General features: G+C 44.1%; 2 protein-coding genes across 2 annotated transcripts in view; one reads left to right on the top strand and one right to left on the bottom strand.

Annotated features, from left to right (window-relative positions):
* Positions 1 to 17,535, bottom strand: part of RDH10 (retinol dehydrogenase 10 (all-trans)) — a 34,301-nt gene extending 16,766 nt beyond the window's left edge. Inside the window, exons 1-2 of the mRNA XM_015416206.1 lie at positions 16,541 to 17,535; positions 14,260 to 14,495 (exon numbers count right to left, since the gene is read on the bottom strand). Coding sequence (XP_015271692.1) covers positions 14,260 to 14,495; positions 16,541 to 16,832 — 528 coding nt within the window. The 5' untranslated portion in view covers positions 16,833 to 17,535. The remainder of the gene's footprint in view (positions 1 to 14,259; positions 14,496 to 16,540) is intronic.
* A 3,806-nt stretch (positions 17,536 to 21,341) lies between these two features.
* RPL7 (ribosomal protein L7) overlaps positions 21,342 to 24,277 on the top strand; it is an 11,283-nt gene continuing 8,347 nt past the window's right edge. The window contains exons 1-2 of the mRNA XM_015416188.1: positions 21,342 to 21,400; positions 22,375 to 22,480. Coding sequence (XP_015271674.1) covers positions 21,342 to 21,400; positions 22,375 to 22,480 — 165 coding nt within the window. The remainder of the gene's footprint in view (positions 21,401 to 22,374; positions 22,481 to 24,277) is intronic.

The raw sequence follows: 24,277 nt of genomic DNA, 5'->3' as shown, positions 1-24,277 counted from the left end.
TCATGGAAGTTTGTGGTAGCTCTTCTGTTTGCAAACATTGCTTTGTGAGCCATGAACTGCCCAAAATTCATGAGGAACTTTAGTTTGTGAACCAGTGTGAACCCATCCCTAGTCATGGCACCAAAGCTATGGAACTCCCTCCCCAGGGATATTTGTTTGTCCATTTCTATCACTATCTTATGCCAGTGGGTGAGGACTTTTTATCTGGGGGGGGGTGTCTGCCTTCTTCTTCAATGATCCCTCCTTTCTGCTTTAGGTTTTAATTTGCCATTTTCTGTTTTATGTATGCATTTTTTTTGCCAGGTTGTAAATTGGTTTTATGATATGTTTCTTTTATGCTTGTTTAAATTGCCTTGGTGGCCCTGATCAGGCAGTAAGGCAGCATATAAACATTGAAAATAAATAAATTAACTGCTATCCACACAGCAGTAGTTCCATGAGCTTCACTTGCAGGAGAAAACTCACATTTCTCCAAGCATTCAATTTTTGTTTGAGCAACAGCAATGTAAGATTCCCTTCAGTGAATGCAACAGTATAGGGTCCTCCTATATGGGACGCTGGATGAATGGCATCCTCGGGGATGGTGCCACAGGTTCTTGGGGAGGCTAAATCACCTATTAGCATCCAGGTCTGGCCTCTGCATATTCATCTACTTTTAAGACGTTTTATAGGATTGTCATTTTGAGGTTTGCTTTTATTATGGTCAACGTTTTGAATTAATTTAAAATTTGACTGAATGTTAACTTCAGTACTTACGGCAAAAAAGTTAGGAATTTATCATTTTCTAATCAATAAATGAGAGAAGAGCTGGACTACAGGTAACGTCCGCTAGCCTTTATCCTCTTTCTTCTCTGTGCAATAGGAACAGCTTGACTACAAAGGCCCACTTCCCTTAATGACAGGGGCATTCTTCTCTTTTGCACTTTGGAGGACTAGAGAAGCATGATGAGAACAGTTCATCCTACGGTGATGTCTTTGCTTTCCTAAGATTCAGAGGAGCATGTATAATATCCTACAGATAATATACAGACAAGAGATAGTTTTGCAGAATGAGTAGCTTGACAACCATAGCCAAATACTCAGACTGATACGGGGTAGGGGAAGAAAAGAAGGAAAACAAACATATGACTTCAAAATTCTTCCAGAGTTTCTGCAAACTAGGCTATGAAGTGAGTGCCGTTTATACCTATAGTAATGGGTTGTTGAAACAATGGCTGAAAAAAAGAGTAAACAAGCATCAGGTTTTGGTTGTCACAGCCATTTGGCTACTACAGAATGTTAACCTCTATTAAAAGAAGAAGTCAAAGGTTTGAATGAAAAAGACATTTTTGTGGTGGCAGACTGCATTGTTGCCACCTAACAGATTCAGAACCTAGCCTGACACACTGCCACTTTCATAGCCCAAGTCACTGGTTTTCAAGCTTTGTAAATGGCTTGCATGGGTATTCTGTGCAGTGCATTCAGTTCCAAGTATTCTAGGGCACATTCAATTGATGTAGAACAGACTGCTGCATTTCACCATTTTCCCATGCAACCCAACAGTGCACTTTTTAAAACTGTGTTTCCCAGCCCATGGGTCCTGACCCAAGTGGGTCACAGACCCTGGGAAAGTGGGTACCAGGCTTTTGCCATTTTATTGATTTCTGCATGTTCTGTTTTCTTTAAACAGGTTACCATATCAAGTAAATATAGTCTTCCTTGTCTCTAAATCAGAAAGGTTGGGAACTACTGCTCTACTACACAATATATTTCCCTATGACTGACTGTCCTTGAACACAATTACTGGTCTTATTACTGAGGAATCTTATGATTCTCCATCCCACAGTATGAAAAGACACGGTCTAAGCCAGGGGTGTCAAACATAAGGCTCGGGGGCCAGAACCAACCCACTGAGGGCTCTTATGCAGCCCGTGAGCAACTCGGGCAAGGGAGGGATTGCTGGGAGGGAGTAGGCAGAGCCACTCCATGATGGCTTCAGCAGGGCAGAACAACCTTGTCCGCAGCAGTCAAGCATCGTGGGGGCATGTGCCAGCGCTGCACTGCTGCCTCTCTAGTCCACCTATGTCGTTTTTTCTCTGCACTCCCCTCCCAACCCATGGGGCCTTGCAGTGAGGATATACCACCTTGGAGCTTAGCAGCTGCTGTCCTTTATACAGTTGCTATCTCCTGTACCTGGCATTACATTTTATGGCACACATGGCCTGGCCCAACAAAGTGACATGTATGTCAGATGTGGCCCTCGTAACAAATGAGTTTGACACCTCTGGTCTAAGCCATTATACAGCAAAGGATTCCACCAGTTGTCTGATCAAGTATGGGCCTCTGGGTCAAGGGCTGAGACAGACTGATGTATCCCATAGATGATCACTGGAAACTGCTTAGCAAATGATCAAAACTTTCTTATATGCACAACAGCAGGAAAGTTACAGAATAGCAAAACATGACTATTATGTACGACAGGAGGAAACTGTGCCTCTTGGTTGGAGTTGTTTGGGACCTCTTCAGCCATTGTAGTTTGGGGGAGTGGCTGAAGTAGGCAGGAGTTCCTGTTCTCTGTGGCTGGTTGTTTGAGTGAATAAACCAGTTATGCCTAAGGTCTGCTGAGCCTCAAATGTACCACAACCAGATACAGCAATGACACAAAACCAAACAGAGCTAGTTAAGAAGCTGAAACAAACCTAAAAAAAAAAAAAGACAAATTAATACCCCATCCCCCCCAAAAAAGGTTTGTCAATTTTAGGTGAGAATTTAAACAGCCAAGCTTCGCCTTCCATTTTACAGTTTGTTCATTGTAAATTACCTAGCACCTCAACCCGAAGGCCTCTTCCTAATGCATTCTATTTTTAGTTGTGAGAAGTCTTCACCTCTCTGTTTGATTAGCAACCAGAGCCTTGACCTGCCATTTCCCATTTGGTTATGACATAAATAAATGAATAATGCAAATACCTGTTTTCACATGAACAAATTCACCTTTGCATATCCATTTGAAAGTACATACATATCAATACTTTCATCTTTAGACATATGTTCTTAAGTAGTCAGAGACGTAACTTGGAACATCTTTTATTTTGTTACACCATTACTTCAGGGATCCCTGTGAATGGCAGACATCACTTTTTCACAAGGCTTAGGAACTACTGCTCCAGCAGTACAAGTGAGAAAGGCCCCAGTATATTCTCTGTATGAAAGACTGACAGTTATGCCCTATTCCCCATTTTTATATAGGCCAAAGAAAACAAAAATAAGCATCCTAAAATTCTGTTAATGGGCAAGTCATAAATAAATATAATGGTCCAAATACAGAGTATCTATTTTTCCTTCAAACAGGAGACCAGAGGTCAGACAAAACAAAAGGACAAAATTAGACCTTCCCTGTAAATGTATACAAAACTTCACCAAAGTACCTGAAATACAAATCAAAAGATACGCAACTATTGTTAGAGTGTCTGGTTTTCTAGGTAGCCACAAGTGTAAACACAAATTCAGTTTTGCATTTAGAGCCCCATTTTTAGATAGGGTTGCCAACCTCCAGGTGGCTGCTGGAGATCTCCTGCTATTACAACTGATCTCCAGGTGATAGAGATCAGTTCACCTAGAGAAAATGGCCACTTTGGAAGGTAGACTCTAAAGCATTATCTCTCCCCTCCCCAAACCCCACCCACCTCAGACTCCACCCCCAACTCTCCAGGTATTTCCCAATCTGGATCTAGCAATCCTGATTTTAAGGAGATACCAATAATAAGGCACATGAATATCATGCTCAAGTTGTCATTTAGAAGTATCACCATAAATCTGAAACCTGGAACGGATTACAATTTCTATGTCAATATTCAAGTGATGGAACTTGAAAATCAGTTCTGTTGTGTGGTTAAAAACCTGGATTTCTTTTATACAACATAAGGCCCAAACCACAGAACGATTTCCAATGGTTCTTTTCAACCTTCAAAGCAGGAACCAATGCTCCATTAGAGGGCCAGGCAAGTGGTGCTTAAGACCTTCCCCTAAATAATTTCTCACTTTTTAATTTGCACCCAAATTTGTGTTGAAGACAGAAATAGATCAGAAAAAGGAGAACTATTGTTCACCCTATCCTATGAGAATAAGGCAAGGAGTGCAGGGACCCCCAACCTCTGTGAGCCTGTGGACACTTCTGAAATTCACACAGAGGGTGATGGGCACAGCCACCAAATCACTGCCACAGCTTACTTTCAGTCACACAGTGAAGATCCTTGTGTAGTGGTGGCAGCTGCCGCCGAAGCAACGTTTTAAAAAATCTGTATAGCCAGTAAAATCTCCAGTCAGAAGCGTTGCTCAGCAAAAGCCCCACCTGGCTCCATCCACTTTCTAAAAACACCAGGCGGGCACCAGGAAAGGCACTCACGGCTACCACGTTGGGGACCCGATAATAGTATGCTAAATTTTTATCAAATACTAAAAATAATGTGCTACCCATTCGATACTTAATGCGCTACCCATGCGATACTTACTGTACTTCAGCCTCTAGATGGGGAAAATAGCTGTCTGAATGTGCCCACATGTAAAAAAAATTGTGCATGCGCCTTAGAATCCAAAATGATTGCTGTTGACTATTGCATGTGTCAGCACAATTGTTTTACCTAAATTTTATACAATCTGTTAAGCCTAGCCCTTTCAGAAGCAGATGCATAGAGCATAGTAGCAAGGTGTTCATGAACGAATCCCAGAAGACTAATCTTTGAAGAATTTAGATGGATAAACGTTGCTACTAATGTTAGTACAAACATGATAGGTAAGCAGAGAACAGAGAAGAAACAGTTCCTGCCTGGAGGATTACAATCTATGCTAGACAGACAAGAGAAGGGTGAGGAAGCAGGTCAGAAACTGAGAAGCCAATACAGCCAGGATAGGAAAGCCAGGCCATAACAGATGTCCAGGAAACATGAAGCTGCAGTGGTTAAACATTCATTTTAAGGAGCTCAAGTTTTATAGGTGGCTTCTGCATTAAGCAGAACACTACATTCCCCTCCCCCTGAACTGAGCATCTCATTACTTCCAGAAGGCTGATAACCCCCCTCTGTCTCTGACAGTAAAAAAAAAAAAAAAAGCTATAGAAGAAAGTATATGGGGATCCCATCTCAGTCTGAGACAGAGCAGCATATTATCCCAGGCACATAAAGAACAGTGGTGATCCTATTAGCTGCTCTACACAGAGAACAGGGACACATTTTTCTGGAGAAGTCTTAGAATAAGTTGCTCTCAATGTGCAAGACGTGACAGCTCTAGTTAGACATAAGTAAGTTTTTAGAATTTGAGAAAAGCAAAAAGTGGGGAAATAGGCAGTCAAGAAACTTAGGCCCAAGATGCTACCTATCTCAAAACCATACCTTCCTAAATAAACTATGGCCCTCCACACAGTTTGAAGCCAACCACTATTACCTGAAGTATCCAGATTTTACAATTAAAAAGATTCTGGGCTGGATCCTAACTACTGCCAAACAGAAGCAATGCTGATCTTTGCCGTGTGTGCCCTTCTACCCAGCAGACCCTTCTAGCCCCTGGAAAGCAGATTAATTAGACACCACAATCCACATGGGACGCCACATAGGGAGGGTGCGCGTGAAATGGCTGCCTCCTTCCTTCAGGAGGGCTGCACTGACAGAAGACAGAGGTGGCAGTTTTGCTCTTTCTTCCTCCCTACCACAGCCACCCAACCCCCATGACTATTAATCCATATGAGTGTGAACCTAATAGTTAATACTATCAGATACACGTGCATACATGTATTCCTGTTTCTAGCATGAACCTGCTCTAATGAACTAGAAATAAAAAGTCCCCATTATTACAGTGATACAGTTCTTCAGTTTGATTTCTATTGAGTTTTAATGTCTGGATCACCACAAACCATCCACAGTGACCTGCTAGAAGGTCCCAATTTCAGGCTCTGACTAGGGTCGACAGCCTCCGGTTGGTGGCTGGAGATTTCTGGGGATTTCAACCAGTGTTCCCTCTAAGCAGAGTTAGTGTGAGCTAGCTCACAGTTTTTTAGCCTCCGGCTCACACATTTTTTGTCTTAGTTCAGGAAGGAGGGCTCCAGAACAAACTAATTTATGCAGCAGCCAAATCGCCCGCTCACAACTTTCATGCCAGTAGCTCACAAAGTAGAAGTTTTGCTCACAGGACTCCACAGCTTAGAGAGAGCACTGATTACAACTGATCTCCAGGTGACAGAGACCAGTTCCCCTGGAGGGAATGGTCGCTTTGGAAGGTGAGCTCTATGGCATTATACCCCACTGAAATCCCTCCCCTCCCCAAACCCCACTCTCCTCAGGCTCCACCCCCAAACTCTCCTGCTGAGAGCTGGCAACCCTATCTCTGGCATCTCTACTGAAGAGGTCTTGGGTAGCTGGGAAAGATCAGAGAGAGCTGCTTCCAGCAAGGAGCAAACAATACTGAAGAAGCTGGACCAATCCAGTAAAAAGCAATTCAATGAGCTCATATATAATCCTAAACATAGGGCTAAATTTTAAAAAAGAGACAAAGGAGAAGAGGGACACAGAGGCAACTTGTGCTAGCAGAGGAGTTCCTTTTGTAAACAAACACAAATAGAAACAGAATCACTTTATAAAATGACAAGTGTATCTAGAGAAAGCAGTTAAGTCTTCAACATTTCAGCTTGGGATAGGAATGCCAGCTCCAGGTTGGGATATTCATGGAGATTTTGGGAGTGGAGTCTGGAGAGGGCAGAATTTGGGGAGAAGAGGGAACTTCTGACATTCTGATGGGCAAACTGGAAGACTGTGGGCTGGACTATAGGACAGTTCGGTGGACAGGGAACTGGTTAGAGGACCGCACCCAAAGAGTGGTGGTCAATGGTGTTTCATCAGATTGGAGGGAGGTGTCCAGCGGGGTGCCGCAGGGCTCGGTTTTGGGCCTGGTACTTTTCAATAAATTTGCTGATGATACCAAATTGGGAGGAGTAGCAAACACCCAAGCAGATAGAGTTAAAATTCAAGAAGACCTGAATACTCTGGAGAAGAGGGCAGTTGCGAACAGGATGCAATTCAACAAAGATAAGCGCACAGTATTACATCTGGGCTGCAAAAATGTCAAGCACAAATACTGGATGGGGGATACGTTTCTGGGGAGTAGTGTATGTGAAAGAGATCTTGGGGTAAGGGTGGACTGTAAACTAAATATGAGCAGTCAGTGTGATGCGGTGGCAGAAAAGGCTAATTCAGTCTTGGGTTGTATTAAAAGGGCCATAGCATCGAAATCGCAGGAGGTCATAGCCCCTCTGTATACTGCCTTGGTCAGGCCACACCTTGAGTACTGGAGGCCTCACTTCAAAAGGGATGTGGAAAAAATCGAGAGGGTGCAGAAGAAAGCAACAAGGGGTCTGGAGACAGCCCTACGAGGAAAGGCTAAGGGCCTTGGGAATGTTTAGTTTAGAGAAGAGGAGATGGAGGGGGACATGACTGCTCTCTTTCAATATTTGAAAGGCTGTCATTTGGAGGACAGCAAGGAGCTGCTCCAGTTGGCAGCAGAGGATAGGACCCGAAGCAACGGGTTTAAATTACATGCAGAAAGGTATCAGCTGGATATTAGGAAAAACTTTTTCATGGTCAGAGTGGTTCAAAGGTGGAATCAGCTGCCTAGGGAGGTGGTTAGCTCCCCTTCACCGGCAGCTTTCAAGAAGAGACTGGATGAATATTTGTCAGAGATGCTTTAGGCTGGTCCTGCATTGGGCAGGGGGTTGGACTAGATGGTCTGTATGGCCCCTTCCAACTCTATGATTCTATTATTCTATTCTATAACTTAGTGGGGTATAAGGCCATGGAATTCACCTTCCAACGCACCCTTTTTTCCAGGGGAACTGATCTCTATAGCCTGGAGATTAGTCTCTATAGCTTGGAGGTTGGCAACTATAAATTGGGAAAAGGGACCGAGGTGATATGTTGGCCCAAAAAGCTGTATGTCCTTTGAGCTGGATCTAGTGGAAATTTCCACCAACAAAAGGAAGAGTTCTTTCCAAAAATTCCTCCTTCCCACAGGAAACTGTCACCCCCCCCCCATTCCTCAGGGCCAGCATTTTAGGTATTCTTTTGGGCTGCAGCAGGAAGGGGCAGGCAGAGAAAACCCACCCTCAGATAGAGATCCCTTCTGTTGCACGTTAGAAGCTTGTTTTTAAAAAGCAAATGCCAAGTTCCTAAAGCTATAGAGACAAGAGACTGAAGTTGATTCCAGAAACCCATTTTCCATCTGGAACCAGAAGAGGTCGTTATGCATTTGGACTTCAGTTTGTGTGCTACACACCAATCAGCTGACCACCTACCTGGAAACATTAGGCACCCACTCTACCAGTAACTATCAATATACTAGAGTTGCTATTTTAATAAAAACAGAGTTTCTTTTATGCGCATCAATTTTCGTGATTCATCTTTCCTATTCTACTAATCTATTCCAAGCTTCGCATGAAAACGGCACAGTAGAGACAGGCTTTGTAGCACTGCTGTAAGACTAACAATTCAAGCTAAGTCAAGGATCAAATCAATACATTTTGATGAGGCATCTGGGGCAAGAATAGCATGCATGCTGTCTGCAAATTTACAGAAACAGGATGGGAGAGGAGAGAATCGTACTCATGGGAAAACCAGGCTTAATAAATTCTCAAATACTGAGTTGTCTTTTTGAACTGTACTGGTTAAGTAAAACATCCATTAAATGTCGACAGAATACTAATAAGCCAACTCCTTCTGCTTAAAATCCCCTTGTTCTATATTTAGACATTTGCACACAGGTGGAGCAAACCTCTCAACCTCCCAGCAGTTGTACAAAGATACAGGGGGTCCTTTCTGTATATACAGAAAAAAGTCTCTGCTAATAGTAAGCCTGCCCAGCACTATCTTGCTTTGCTCTGGAGAGGATAAAAAAGCAGTATGAATATGGCATATGTATACATGACATTTCAAAGCTATTTTTAACTCTGCCTAAATGTTTCCATAAAACAGCAGGTTAGATGGCTAAGAGATTAGAAACGTGCAGAAGGCTCGAACGTTCCTTTCCCCTCTTCTGTGATAATTCTCCCCCATCCCCCCAGTGTTGGCTTTGGTCACCGTCTGGGTAGAGTTAACCATTATTAGCACCACAGACATAATACAACTCCATTGGTTAAAACAAACAAGGGAACGAAAGATGAAATTTACATTGGAAAAGGAACAGAACAAAGCTTTCATGTGCACACACTTTTTCGGATACAGGAAAGCTTATACCCAGAATAAAACTTTGTTGGTCTTAAAGGTGCCCCTGGACTCAAACTTTGTTCTGTTGCTTCAGACCGACTCAGCTACCCACCTGAATCTGTCTTCACTGGAAAAGGAAGGGAGAGTACAAGTCTATCCTTCTGATCTGCTACATCAAGGTTCTGAGACTAGGAACCCTGCATCTGTATTGGGGCACTATGTTCGGTTTTCACAGGAGGGTCCTGATTTTCAAAGACCTTTCCAGTGCCTAGTACTGCATTCATACAGGGAGGAACCTTAAACCAATTAGACCATGTTATTAATAGTACACAGAGCCCGTACCTGCAGGCAATGGATTGGATCTCCATCTAACTTTCATGCATGAAAGTGTGACTTCTCTGACTCCTCCCTCTCATTGCAGCATGAAATGCCCCCCCCCCCGAAATGCTGTTCCTAGGGGATTGGTCAGCATGAGAGCTGCCATAGAGAGTTAAAATCATACCCCCCCCCCCCCGCATACAGATCTTTTCCAGAGGATCCAACCCAGTAGTTCTAACCGAAGTCCACTGAATAAGGCCAGGGCAAGTTCTGCACCACCTTCAAGTATTTACTTAAGCTATACCAGACTGCTGATGGCTTCCGTTCCCTAAGACATTACAGGTGGACTTGCTGGAACAAGGCCAAGTCAGGTTGCTGAGTCCGAACAAGCTAGAAAACTACAGCTTCAAGATCTGGGTGGTGCTGTGACACTGCAACAGCATATCTTCTGAATATCAGTATAAGAAAACCACCGCTGTGCTGTACGGTGTCGGCAGGTCTTTAAGATGTAAATAATAATTTTAAGTGCTATGTGCAGAAATGTGAAATTTATATGTTGTGTTTTTATGTGAATCTTTTGACAAAACCAATTAAAAGATTACTAAAAAAAAAAGAAAAGAAAAGAAAACCACCGCTCACTATATGAAGAGAATACCACTAAATATAACGGGCAATAACTTCTTTACCACTTACTAGATAGCCTGCTTTAAAAAAGAGGAATAATGAGAATATAGCATTGGAATAATGGGATATAACAAACCACATATAAACCCAGTGAGATGCAACCACCACACCACAAGCAAACTGTTGCTACTATTTCAGTCTGCTGGACCAACATACTCTTGTGCAAAAGAAGAACAGCTTGGTAATATTGCTCACAAGAATACGTTGCTAGATGATTGCAGGGGTTTTTTTGTAGAAAAAGCCCAGCAGGAACTCATTAGCATAATAGGCCACACCCAACAGCAGAAATATATTAGCATATTAGGCCACACCCCTGACAGAGCAGCTCATTAGCATATTAGGCCACACCCCCACATTACCAGAAGTGTGGTCATTCAGCCACACCCACCTTTTGCTTCTTATTCTGTTTACCTTGTTTGTTGTCAAAACCCAGGGCTTTTTTTGTAGCAGGAACCCTTTGCATGTTAGGCCACACACCCCAATGTAGCCAATCCTAATGAGTTTCTGCTGTTGGGTGTGGCCTATTATGCTAATGAGTTCCTGCTGGGCGTGACCAACTCGGGAGCCAGCCGGAACTCTGTTCCTGTGCGTTCCTGCCCAAAAATAGCCCTGGATGATTGCAGAAGCAGTCAGTTAGAAACACTGTATAATTTCACCATTCAATGGTACTAAAATGGGGTTGCAAACATGGATCGCCTTAGCTAGAAAGTACTGTTAAATATACAAAGTGAGCAGGTTCTTCTTGATTGTGCAAGTTTTACCCTGTCCAGAATCACTTCCCCTAAAAAAGCCAATGCTTCTTGTCAGTTCTGGAAACAACTCAGACGCACATATAAGAAGGCTGCCTGACACCTGTTCTCGCATTCCTCAAAGCGTATTCACTTTGCTTGATTGTAGTAAAAGCAAGTTAACATCCAGCCACTCTCAGCAGTAGACATTGCTCCAGATGACTGAGGTCAGCTGACTGGAAAAGCCACTGTGTGTAACATAGCCAACACATGCAATGGACATGGAGCATCAATGACTTGATGTCAACAGCCATAAGAGCCTTTAAACATACTTTTGATAACTTCAGCTTTGTTCAGTTTGCTCCTTAGAAATATGTTATTACTTGAAGTTTTGTATTGGTTTGCAAAAGAGACAACACATACCCTGCTAGAAGAGTTACCATAGATTTGAAATACAGTTGTTTCTTCTAACCATGACAATATTTTCTTGGTTGCTGAATGCATGTGGGCTTGAAACACAAATCACAAGATAGTGAAGGTAAGTGTTACCTTGATTTAAGAGAAGAGTAAAATGTGTTGATACATGGATGTTTAAGGCACATTTTGGCACTATGCTTTCAAAGTTTAGCGCCACTGAAAAGCGTAAATAGGCATTTTAAAAAAATCAATGAAACAGTACAAGTCACTGGGGTAGAGGTGACTGGTTTCCAGCAAGATCCCCAGTGCTGACACTTAAAAATATTGGTCCTCCTGATCTACTGAACATTAGTAGTTCTCAAGTTTCAATTAGTTCCTCCAGCTTTCAGTGAGACTTCTGAAATGAGAATGAAAAATTCAGAATTTTGGCCATGTTTTGATATGGCTTGGACAACCATGTTAATTAGCAATTTAACAGGGTCAAAATGCAGACGTTTTTTTAAAAGGTAAACTGAATACGTTGTTCTAATGAAAAAAACAAAACTGTCTATAGTAATTTGGGTCTGCTCAGATGTTATCCAATTGTATTGTTCTGTATCTATATTGGAGCAAACAGCAATTTTTGTTACTCTGATTAGGCAACAAAGAGCAGCTTGAGAATCCACAAAGGAAATTATTTCATTGTAAAATGAGTTCACAAGGGGACATCTTCATTTAAGCATGGAGCTACTATTTGGAACTACACAAGACTTCAAGACAAGGTCTGGACTTACTTAACATGGATCTAACGGTAGTCTTGAGCCGGTTTAGTTCAAACCAAAGATTAATACATGATGACAGTTCCAAAGCAGTCCTTCAAAGGAAGGAGGAAATTAAAATTTCTTAGAAAAGTATAAAAAGAAATTCCAAAACAGAGCTTTGTTTTTCCATTGTTACTCTAGGATTTTAAAATGATTTCTTAGAACTTGCCATGCTGTAAATAATTGTTGATTTAAATGCCTGCAGCAACAGCTGTGGAATGCTCTGGGTTCCTCCCATATTTTAATGGCAATGATGTCATAAGTGGCAAAATTTCTAAGCTCTCTTTGTAATTATGCCACAAGCACATATCTACTAAGCTATCCATTTTTCTTCTTCTTTTGTACACACTAGATTTATTTTTGCAGAACAAGCCTTTAAGTACAAAATGGATAATAGACATTCCTGTCATTTATGTGCACTAAAATCAGTGGATTTTTTGAGATCATATTTTACTTGTGCAACAGAATGAAACACATATCTAAGGGTTTTGTTTGCAATAAGGATACTAAAAAAACAATACTTGCTCAAAGTCTACATAGGCAATTTACATTATCAGTGGTGGTGAAGCAAGTGGAACACTACAGACATTCTAGGGGAAAGACCAGACTGAGTGGTAAGCAGCTTATTTCCATGCATAGGCATCTACAGTTAAATGGATTTCAGTAGCAGTAATGGGAAATAGCCCTGGTTGAGACAGTGGACAGCCCTCATCAGACACAAGAAACAATAGTGGTTTAATTCCAAAGGGGTAGTTGGGTTAGTCTATTGCAGCAGACATAAACAGCAGTCTTGTGGCACTTTAAGGTAATACACTCGTTAACAGATGCACAGTGCAGTCTTAAGGAGAGTTACACTATTCTATGGCCATTGACTTCAATGGATTTAGAAGAGTGTAACTCCACTCCATTTGCCAAGATAGTAGTACCTGTAGAGAGTAAGCAATCCCAGAATCCTGTTCAAAGCCACAATGAGAAGGGGGAGATTACCTCTTGGCAACACCTAAGATCTCCACCCATTACAGGGTTAACTACCTCTCTATTTTTCTTGATTTCAATTTGGTAGCATTACATTTTACCTTCTACGTCCTGCATTTCGTAGCCCATTGACCCTGCTGTTTTTTTTCTCTCATTCCTCCCACATGAAGTTTCTGCCTAGTGAGAATCCACTCATTACATCTGAAGAAGTGGGTACTAGTCCACCAAAACTTATGGTGGAATAAAACGTTCTTAGTGCCACAAAACCGCTGTTAATATTAGGTTAATTGTACCACTGCCCTGAATCAAAATTCATAATATGGCTTTCTTTTAGTCAGTGTGTCTAATAACAAGCTGGAGTTTTAAAGCATACTTAAACATATTCATCTTCATTGCCTTGATGATCCCAGAGCTCAAGCGTCAATTCTCTGGGCCTCGTGCAAACATGTTACTCTCCTCCCACCCACCATATACATATGATCCCATCCTATACACACAATCTCACGGACTCTGAAAGAAAGAAAAATCCATTTTATTTCTGAAATGGTATAAATAGACCACATCATAGCAAAAAACGTGCAGCACAGACTGCCCTCCCCCCCCCAGACCTGGCAAAGTGTACCCATTTCCCCCACCACAGCCACCATTTCCTCCGTGACACATTAAATGCCAGATTGAAATTTCTAAAGAGCCAGAAATATTAAGTCATTAACAAGGAGAGCCAACAGTTCTTTCAATTTACAGGCAATTTATAAAAAGTTGATAGCACTGAGCTTGAGTTATGATGACCACATATCCATAACCTATACAATAAGACCCATTAATGTCTAAATACCCAGTGGCCCTGATCCAGGGAGAATCTGTCATGCTCAAGTCTAACTGAAATGTTCACTGCTACTAACCTGTCCCATTGATTTTTACTTAAGTGTGATTAATGTTCTCTGGCTCGGGAGATGACTGGGTCAAGGCAAAAAGAACAGAAAGCACAAGAGTAAAACTCTAGCAACAGACAAACAAATCCAACCTCAACAACAGGAAGGTGCTGCACTAATGTTACGTTAAATTATTTTGTTCTTATGGGAAGAACAAACTAGGAAATAAGGTAAACGAAATCCTCACCCAAAAGTGCGCATGGCAGTTAACCATCATGGTCCTCTCGATCAGCTCATCAGGACATTCCAGGAGATGATGTCCAGAGACCACGCCAGCATTATTAACTAGGACTGAGACTTCACCAACTTCTTTGCGGACTCTCTCAGCAGTCGTGTAGACATTCTCCCTTTTGCTCACATCGCAAGTGTATGTATGCACCTGCAGGTTGTAGTGAGGTAGCACTTCCTCTTCTCCATGCCCAGCTGATGGCAGGAACACAAGACAAGCAAAATGGGGTGGGGTGGGGGAAGAACCTCATTAGAGATTTCAGATCAAAACATAGCAAACCATGATTAATTTACCCATTCTGATGAGATTCTTTTGATTCATTCTAAAGGATGAAGGAGCTGTGCTAATTCATATCACTTATGGACAAAAGGGATAAACAATTGGAGCTGTGTCCAGTGTTCTCTCTAATCCCCCCCCCCTCGAGCGAAGCAGTTCACATCCTGAGCAGAATATAACTGCTGTAATCTTAAAATCAGCAATGGGCAGTGCAAGACCCTGCGTCGCTCCAGACTGCTGCTGAGCGGGGCTTCCTGTGTTAATGAGCGCCTGCTCACGCACACAGCTTAGAGGGAACACTGTCCTATGACTCCCTTCCACCAAGTCTTTCTACATCAGAAGAAACCTTTTTCCATCAGAGAAAGCCTTAGCAGAAGAGAGTAATTCAGTCATAGCCAGCCAGCATTTTAACTCAATCTCACCTAATTCCACTTTACCACAGCGTCCACTGCACAGGTCATTTGTCCATGCTTGCCCTCTGATCCCCAGGATAGACTTTTTGGTGGTCCACCAGTGGAAAAGCTGGTTGGATCCAATGCAACAGATCCAATTTAGTGTAGGAAGTCATAAGATCCAACCCCTAGGGTCCAATGGATAATACAAGAAGTACCCGAAACAAGGCGTGGAGCAACATTGGTCTAAGCATGGAACATTCAGTGCATTCCACTTCAAATAAAACATCTGGATTGAAGATCAATGAGAATGGATCATCCTATGCACAATTAATCAGACAATAAGTACCAATTTCTGGGGTTTTCTTCATAGTATGAACAGGGCAGCACTCTGACTCTGGTTTAAAACTGGAATACTAAATCTTAATCGGTTTGGTGTGTAAAAGGTACAGAAGATCTAAACTAAATACAATTAAGCAAGTTAAAAATTGGCTTCACCCTGTTTGAATAATATGCTAAACAACTGTGTCACTCCAGCTTTTCCACATTAAACACACTGCACAGCACCACAAGGTTCCCACTTAAACGTATTCCCATTTCACCATCTACAGGGCGATTACTGTTTTGCCAGCCACTAGTCTCTTTAAAACTGGCTGTTCTTATAATCTCCCTCAGAATACACAAACAAATCCACAGAGAAAAATCAGAGGCTGAAATACTGGTCCATACTTCTTCCCCTGCCTGGGTTTATTTATTTTAGTTTCCTGAATTCTTAGTGTTCCTACTTGACGCAAGATTTAATTTAAAGAATTTAGATCGCCTCAGACTATAATTTCAAAGCCACTTATTTTCTTCAATTTCAATCTTACAGGGCATTTTTAGAAATCAGAAGTAGCTACCCTGCACGTACATGATCATCTCTTATTATGGTAGAGATTTACATCTTTTTCTACACTTCTGGTGTGTGGAAACTAGAGAACATACCCAACAATCAGATGTGGACAAAACCCAACCTTTTTGTACTCTTAGCACTTGACTCTTCTCTCCCCCTCTTTCTTGTCCCTTTCAGGGTATGAAAAACTTTTAAATACTTTTACAGCACAATCCTAAACCATGTTACACCCATCAAAATCTACTGAAAGGGGTAAGTCTGTTTAGCATTGCTCTATTCCTTTGAGATCCTTTGATGAAGCAACAGGTAAAAAGGCACCCTGGATAAAGCGGCAGGAAAAGTTGTACAGGATCTGTCCTACCCCCCCACCCCCAGCCTCTTAGAGAAGTCTCCTATCATGGCCATCTCTGCCCTACTACTAGATAGCTCCTCTCTAGTGCCCAGACCAGTGTAACATTTTGTGATTTTTTAAAAAACAACCAAAATCCCTCAAGCCCTTGAAGCCAGGCAGATCTTGAAAGGTAACCCAAAACATTTCCTTGATGTTTCTCAAGCGCAGTCAACCTCCCCCCTGAAACGTCTGCTGATCGCCCTCACACCCACGCTTTATTTTCACGTCTCTCCTTCCGTCTGACTTCCCGGTAAGGCTGAACTGGGGGGGGGGGGAGTCCCGGCTCACCTTTCTGGGCGGCGGCGGCGGCTTCTTCGGCGACCTCCCGGTAGATGTGGCGCACCATGCCCGCCTGCGCCTCGTTGCTCTGCGTGTTGATGTCCCACAGCACCAAGCGCGCCCGACGGCGGGCGAACTCCAGGGCGAAGAGGCGGCCCAGCCCGCTGCCGGCGCCGGTGATCAGGCACACCTGGCCCGCCACGCTCTTCTCCTTGGGGCGCATGAACCACTTGGCCGCCGCCACCACAAACGCCCAGAGCACCTTGAACGTAACCACGAAGAACTCCAAGATGATGTTCATGGCTGCGGCTCCCGTGGCGACGGGGAGGCTGAGCGGGCGGCTGCTACTGCCCCGCCGGACTGGCCGTGTGGAGAGCGGCGCCCGGGCGCAGTCCGGAGGCGAAGGGAGCGCCCCGCTCGGAAGGGCAGGGAAGGGAAGGCGACCGGCACCGAAGCCGCCAGCGGCCAAGCCTCTCCCCCCGCCTGCGGGCACCTGGCTGGGACTCCGCCGCAGCCTCCCAGCCAACCTGGCCGCTTCCTGCTCCTCCTCAGTGCCCAGAAGCCCTCGGCCGGCAGGGCAGAGAGCGAGCGAGTGCAGGCAGGCAGGCAGGCAGGCAGGCGAGCTGGAAGAAGGGCTGAGCCCAAAGAGCCCCGCTACCTAACCGCCCCCTCGGACTGACCTGCAGGGCGAACTGAGACCCAGCAAGTTGGACGAGCCCCTGAGCATAAGTTTGTGCTCAGACGACCCCGTCGGGCGCGCTGGGAGCGGGCTCGGCTGCCGCCTCTCTCACCCGCACCCCCGGCTCGGGTGAGGGGAGCAAAGGCGCGCTCCGCTGCCACCTTCCCGGCGGAGGGGCTCCCGAGCCGCGCGCCTCCCGCCCTGCGCCTACCTGCCCCCTTCTGCCTCGCGGCCGGGCCACAGCTCAGCACCTCCGCGCCCCTGAGAGTGAGCATTTTCCCACCGCTCGGGGCTCTATATAGCCCCGACGAGAGGGAGGCAGCCCCCCCTCCGCCATCTCTCCCGCCCCCAACCCCCTCAGAGTCAGACCCGCTTCCCAGACCTGTCCCTCCTCCTCGCCCATTTTGCATTCCTAGGCCTTCCCCCGTCACATTTCCGCCCTCTTCGCCCGCAGCACCGCCCCTTGTTCAAGGGAGAGACCATCCCAGCCACGCCAGCCGCACGCCAAACGCCTGGCGCGCCGCTGGGCCCACCCGGCAGATGATAGGCGAAGCTGCATTCAGACGGCACACGAGCAAAGAGAAGGCGAGACGCTTTTCTTCCGGGCGCGAAGAACCCCGAGCCGAGGACTGCCTGGATTCTGCAACCTAACTCTGGTCTGTCGCGACGTCTGAATGCGGGCGCCTGGACAAATCGGAGTTTATTTCGTGCCCACACCATTCTAAGCCACGCTGGTAAGAGGGAGTGTTCCCCTTCCTCTCTCCTCAGTGGTTGTTGCCAACGTTGGCGCAGGCTGTCAAAGGCTGAAGTCCAATGCACATGTTCTTTGGGAGCAACTCCCGTCGGAATCAGTGGCTCTTTTGAACAGATGGAGCTGGAAGCGCGCGGTTGCCTCTGATGTACCATCCATTGCAACCACTCGTCTTTCTCCGTCTTCGCCCACAGTCCTCTATTCCCGAAGACCAAATGCTTCGGACGCGCCTAAGCCCTGGGACTTCAAAGGACTAGTAGGAATACTGATTTACTAGTGTGTAAAAAAGAAAGAAAGAAAGAAAGAAAGAAAGAAAGAAAGAAAGAAAGAAAGAAAGAAAGAAAGAAAGAAAGAAAGAAAGAAAGAAAGAAAGAAAGATCTTTTCAGGAGAGGCGTCCCTTCCATCACCTGCCATTGCAGAGCACCTTATAGGTGTGAAACGCAATCCTAAGTATGTTTACTCAGAATCGAGCTTCGCTGATGGGACTTATTCCCCGCTATGTGTGCATAAAAATCAAAGCCGATCAGGCATCGTTCAAGGTGTCGCCTCATAGCCTTGTATGAAAAATAGCGGGTTTTGTGTTTTCCGGTTGCTCTGATCCTGGGAGACTAGGAAGGCAAGAGAAGTGGACTACATGCTCCAGAATCCATAGTGGTTCCTTGTAGTGTAATGTGGTGCCCTCCTGAGCGCCTGCAACGCACAAAGACTACAAGTCCCACAACGTATTGAGACTCACTTAAGATTTCTTCCTGTCCCTATGTTCGGTAAACTGGAAAACGCATTCTGGGAACTGTAGTTTTTGAGTTAACACTTTAATTTCCCATGACCACTATGTACTAGTTTCTTTCCTGACCACTTTATTATGTTTTTAAGTACCTTTTCTATACCGTTTATTGATTTATTTTTATTTCATTTAACATATGATGAAGTGAACTCTGATTCACAAAAGCTTATGCTGTAATAAATGTTGTTAGTGTTTAAGGTACCAATTACTGGACTTTTATTTTTATACAAAAAGCAGTTTACATGGCTGCATATCCAAGTAAAACAGAAGTCTAATGGCCCCTTAAAAACCAATGACAGCATACTGAAATAAATGTTAACTGTCTAAGGTGCTACTGGCATTTTGTTTTACTTTGCTACAACATACTAACAGGGCTATCCTTTTGTAATCATGCATTTCTAAGCACAGTTATAAAGGAATAAGCCAAACTTAATCGAATTAATTTCAGAGAACTGTACTCATGTTTGTTGTTCAGTCGCACAGTCGAGTCCGACTCTTTGCGACCCCATGGACCACATCACACCTCTTGTTATAATTTCAAAATTAATTTTCTCTGGAACCACAAAGAAATATTTCCCCAATATTCTAAACAAGTTTTAATAGTTATGAATAGATTGTTAGTATAGCTCATAATCTCAGATTTCAAGGCCTCAGACTTTGAAGACACAAGAAATCTGGGTTCAATCAGCCATTAAAAGAAATAAGTCTTGCTAGGATTTATTTCTGGGTAAACATTCCAGACTGTGGGTGACATTAGGCCGGTCATTTTCCTCAGCCTAACCTGCCTCACAAGGTTGTGGGAATAAAATTTGGGAGGGAAGTACCATTGAGCTCCTTGTATGAAGGGTGCAAAAGGAGGATTCAACACACTGGTTGACTGAAACATAGGGCTGCCAACTCCAGGTTAGGAAATTCCTGGAGATTTGGGGGTGGCACCTGGGAAGACTGGGGTTTGGAGAGAGGAGGGATCTCAGCAGCAGGGCCGGCTCCAGCTAATTTTGCACCCTAGGCGAGGATCCCTTATGCCCCCCCCCCCGTGCGCCCACCAATTTTCAAAAATAAATGCATTTTAGGAACAATGAAAAACACAAATAATCAAGAAACTCCCAGAGTACGGGGCCGGGTGCAGTTTGGTGCCCCTAAGGGCCATCCCGCTCTAGGCGATCGCCTAGTTCGCCTAGTGAGTGAGCCAGCCCTGCTCAGCAGGGTATAATGCTATCTAGTCCACGCTGCAAAGCAACAGTTTTCTCCAGGGGATCTGATTTCTGTAGTCTGGGTTTCAGGTGTAATTCTGGGAGATCTCCAGGCTCCATAGGTTTCCAGCTCTGAGTTGGGAATTATTTGGGGAGTTGAGCCTGAGGAAGGGGGGGGGGGGGTTGGGGAGGGGAGGGACTTCTATGGGGTTTAATGCCATAGAATCTACCTTCCAAACTGGCCATTTTCTCCAGGGGAACTGGTCTTTGTCACTGGTTGGTTGTAATAGTGGGAGATCTCCAGTCACTACCTGGAGGTTGGCACCCCTACAGTATCAAAATGATCTCTCTCTCTCTCTCTCTCTCATGCAAAAAGTGTTACTGAAACCATAGAATCTATGTAATATAGTGGGTAGGTCCATAGTACCTCCAATTACAGTCTCATTGTCTGTTTGGAGAATTCTCTGGTCACATTAACAGTGCAATCCTCACTCCGTCTGACCTCAATGGGATTTACTCTCATATAAGCATGCATATGGAGCTGCGGTAGTTCAAGTGGTTAAGACGCTGAACCTGGGGAATGTGGACGGGTACATAGAACCTGGAGCTGCGGTGGCTCAAGGGGTTAAGATGCTGAACCGCAGGCTTTGGAAGGTCGGTAGTTCATCAGTTCGAGACCCGAGTGTGCCGCATGACGGAGTGAGCTCCCGTCTCTAGTTCCACCTCCTGCCAACCTAGCAGTTCGAAAGCAAGAAATTGCAAGTAGATAAATAGGTACCACTACAGTGGGAAGGTAACAGCGTTCCGTGTGCCTTGGTGTTTAGTCATGCCGGCCACATGACCACGGAAACGTTTTCGGCCAGCGCTGGCTCTTCGGCTTTGAAACGGAGATGAGCACCGCATCCCTAGAGTCGGATTCGACTGGCTTTCGAGCAAGGGAACCTTTACCTTTTTAAGTCATGCATATAACTGCAGCCTAGGGAGTTCGGATAGTTTTGTACAGATAAACAGGAGTCTTGTGGCACCTTAAAGCCTAACAAATTTTTATTGCATGGGCAACTATTCCATTTTGACAAAGTAGATTCCGGGCCACGAAAGTTTATGCTAGTTTATTTTATTCTAGCACAAATGTTCGTGGACTAGAGCCCACTTCGTCAGACGCATGTATGGAAACGCAGTAAGAAAAAACACACCAGTTTTTCCCAGAAAAAGAAAAGTTTTTCAGGTGACACCATCACCCTTTCTACTAGCAACATGCTAACTCCTCTGGACCGATAGTTCAAACGTACGGCACCCAAATAGCCAACCCTAACCTCTGTTTTGCTCAGGCAAGGATTTAGTGAGCTAAAAGCATGGGCTGGGTCTTAGCTCTCCCTTGCTCTGAAACAGTGACCGACTCTTTATGTTCACTGCGCATGCGTCGATTCTCTCTTTTCCGGAGGCCACCATGGCGGGTGAAGAGTAAGTATCAGCTTCGTCCTGGAGACAATCCGTTGTCATCCGCGGCTTTTGAGTCTCCCGTTCTCCAGTTCTGCTTCTCAGGCTTAACTGCTGAGTTTTCGAGTGTCTGGCGATATTTTGCTTTTATGTCTGGAAGGGGGTTTGGGTGACAGGAATGTGGTCGGGAACTGGGCAATGGCCTTGCTGCGACGCAGCGTACTGGGGGTGGGTTGGTGTTGGCACTGGGCTCCTTCTCCAGCGCCTGAGGCGAACAAAGTGGAAATGGGGAGGGTTGACACCCGGCGGTCCACAGACTGGTGATGTTACCCTTCTCCCCGTATTTTTAGTCTTGCTACTTGTGTGGGGCGACTTAGGCCCGGCTTTGCCTTCCGGAATCCGCACCGTGGAGGCAGGAATTTACGAATATATGGCAAAGGCTCGAATTCTGTTGTGCTCTTAAAAATGGCTTGATTTTACCGAGCTTGGCTCTAAGTAACAACGATTGGTATTGCCGGCTTTGGAAAGGATGCTTTTTCAAAAATGTTTACGGAGAAGTGTTCTGCGGCGACGTAGATGCAGATGTTCCAGGTGTTTTCATACGTGCATATAAAAACGAGCTGTTTTCTTCTCTAGAAAGTATCATTAGCACAAGATTTGCTTTAGATTCTAAAATGTAAGGGCGAGTTTTAAACTTCCCCTAGAAGGTTTTAAGGTCCGTGTTTCATAAGCATGTTTATATTTGTGCAGCAGCATATCTAAAATAACTATTTAAAAATGCTGCAAAGAATTCCCACAGAAGATGACGATTTTTAAAGACTTTGTTAAACTAAGCAAAGCCATTTGAAATGTAAATGTAGAACAAAATTTGAATGAAAGAAGTTATATGATTAACATGCAGTAGTTTGTTCAGTTTTTTTGTGGCAAATTGAAAAGGCTTTTGGTTTTTTAGAAGAAACATCTATAGTTATGTTTTTCTTTTTACTCCCATAATGTAGACCAAAAAAGAAGGTGCCTTCAGTTCCAGAAAGCCTTTTGAAGAAAAGGAAGGCTTTCGCTGAGATAAAGGCCAAACGTCTGAAGAGACTATTGGTTCAGAAGAAGGTGAGATTTGATAAGATCTGCGACAAACAGTAGCTTGCCTTGAGACTGGTGACAAATGGTGGCATTCCACATAGTCCTAAAACCCTTTGTATAGATGTATGTTGTGACCACATGAGTAATACTGTGTAGGTTCTGGTTGTCATACCTTAAAGGAGATTTCTGCAGAGCTGGAAAAATACAAGAGAGAGCAACTGAGATGATGAAGAGATTGGAGCTTTTTTGTCATGAGAAGAAAGTCTGGGGCTTTCCAGTTTGAAGAAAAAATATTGGGGAATAGTTGTAAAAACTATATATGTGGTATAGAAAATGGATAGAAAGAACTTTCTCACTGTTTTGTAATAGTAGAACTTGGGGACACTCAGTGAAGCTGACGGGCAGTAGAATCAGGACAGACACAATAAGAGCTTGTTTACTTAATGAGTGATTGTAGAATTCACTTCTTGGGGGTACAGTGATGGCAATGAACATGGCTGGCTTTAAAAGCACATTAGATTCATGGGGGATAGTCCATCAGAGGCTACTATTTATTAATTTATACCCTGCTTTCCCCGCCGGAACAGGCTCAGGGTGGCTTACAGACCCACTGGCAATATAAAACATTAAAACAGTAAAACAAAATGGAATCATAAAATAAATTCAGAAGGTGCTACATTTATACAGTGGCGGAATAACTGTCCTTATCATCTACAGTAGGGAGTCTGATCAGCAGTAACTATGAGGCTGGCATCCAGCTCCATATCGTATAGTTTCTTAACATGGGCACAGATGTTAAGAGCAGTCAGCCAAGAATGGATTGTAGGATGCAGGTTCCTTGGTTGATGTTAAGACAGTTGGGTGCAGCATCTCAATCAAACGCTTGGTGGAAGAGCTCTGTCTAGCAGGCCCTGAGGCATTGTGATAAATCCTGCAAGGTCCTGATGTCCTCAGAGAGCTCATTCCACCATGAAGAAAGCTCTAGCCCTAGTTGTAGCCAGCCTGGCATCTTTAAGGCTGGGAAGAACAAGGATTTTGTGATCCTGTCTAGCCTTGGTGACTAAACAGAACCTCAATATCCTGAGGCAATAATCTTCTGATTGCTAGTACTAGGACGCAACTTCAAGGTGGAGCGCTTGGCCTGTGTGTTCTGTTTGTTAGTCCTTCAGGGCAACTGATGTCTAGCCTTGGTGACTAAACAGAACCTCCATATCCTGAGACAATAATGTTCTGATTGCTAGTGCTAGGACGCAACTTCCAAGGTGGAGCGCTTGGCCTGTTTGTTAGTCCTTCGGGGCAACTGTTTGGCCCTGGTGTGAAACAGGATGCTGGACTACCTGGACTATCAAGGATCTGGTCTATGAGGGCACTTAATATGTTTTTCTGGGTTACTGTGCAGTAGACCTGCAGAAGTTTGATTTTTTAAAGCTTGGTGGGTCAACTTTTTTGCATTGTGTATGGGTGGCCTGATCCTAAAGGACTGATCTCTGTCCCAGAAGAGTTTGCAGTCTGATGGAAGTCAAAAAATCTAGTTGTCTAATATACACTGCCGTTTTTTGCATCTCTAGAAACAGCCTTTCTCTTGTACTAGCTCACATCTCCTATCTCCTGTAGCTGTCATTAGATCAAATTTTTTGTAACCTGTTAGCACCATCTTCATGGATATAGAGAAGTTCATGATTTCTTCAATAGTAAGATGTTGATGAACCTTTGAAGAAGTATTTCTCATCTCTTCCAACCTGTTGTGCCACACTGAAAGAACTCCTGTACGCTTGCCATTATCTTCCCCTGACCAGAGCTATGTTCTTCTGACCCTCAACATCA

This window comes from Gekko japonicus, unplaced genomic scaffold (genome assembly GCF_001447785.1).
Source record: "Gekko japonicus isolate JY-2015 unplaced genomic scaffold, Gekko_japonicus_V1.1 scaffold520, whole genome shotgun sequence".
Lineage (NCBI taxonomy): Eukaryota > Metazoa > Chordata > Lepidosauria > Squamata > Gekkonidae > Gekko > Gekko japonicus.
Note: the sequence above shows the minus strand (reverse complement) of the source record. Positions and strands in the feature narration are given on the sequence as shown.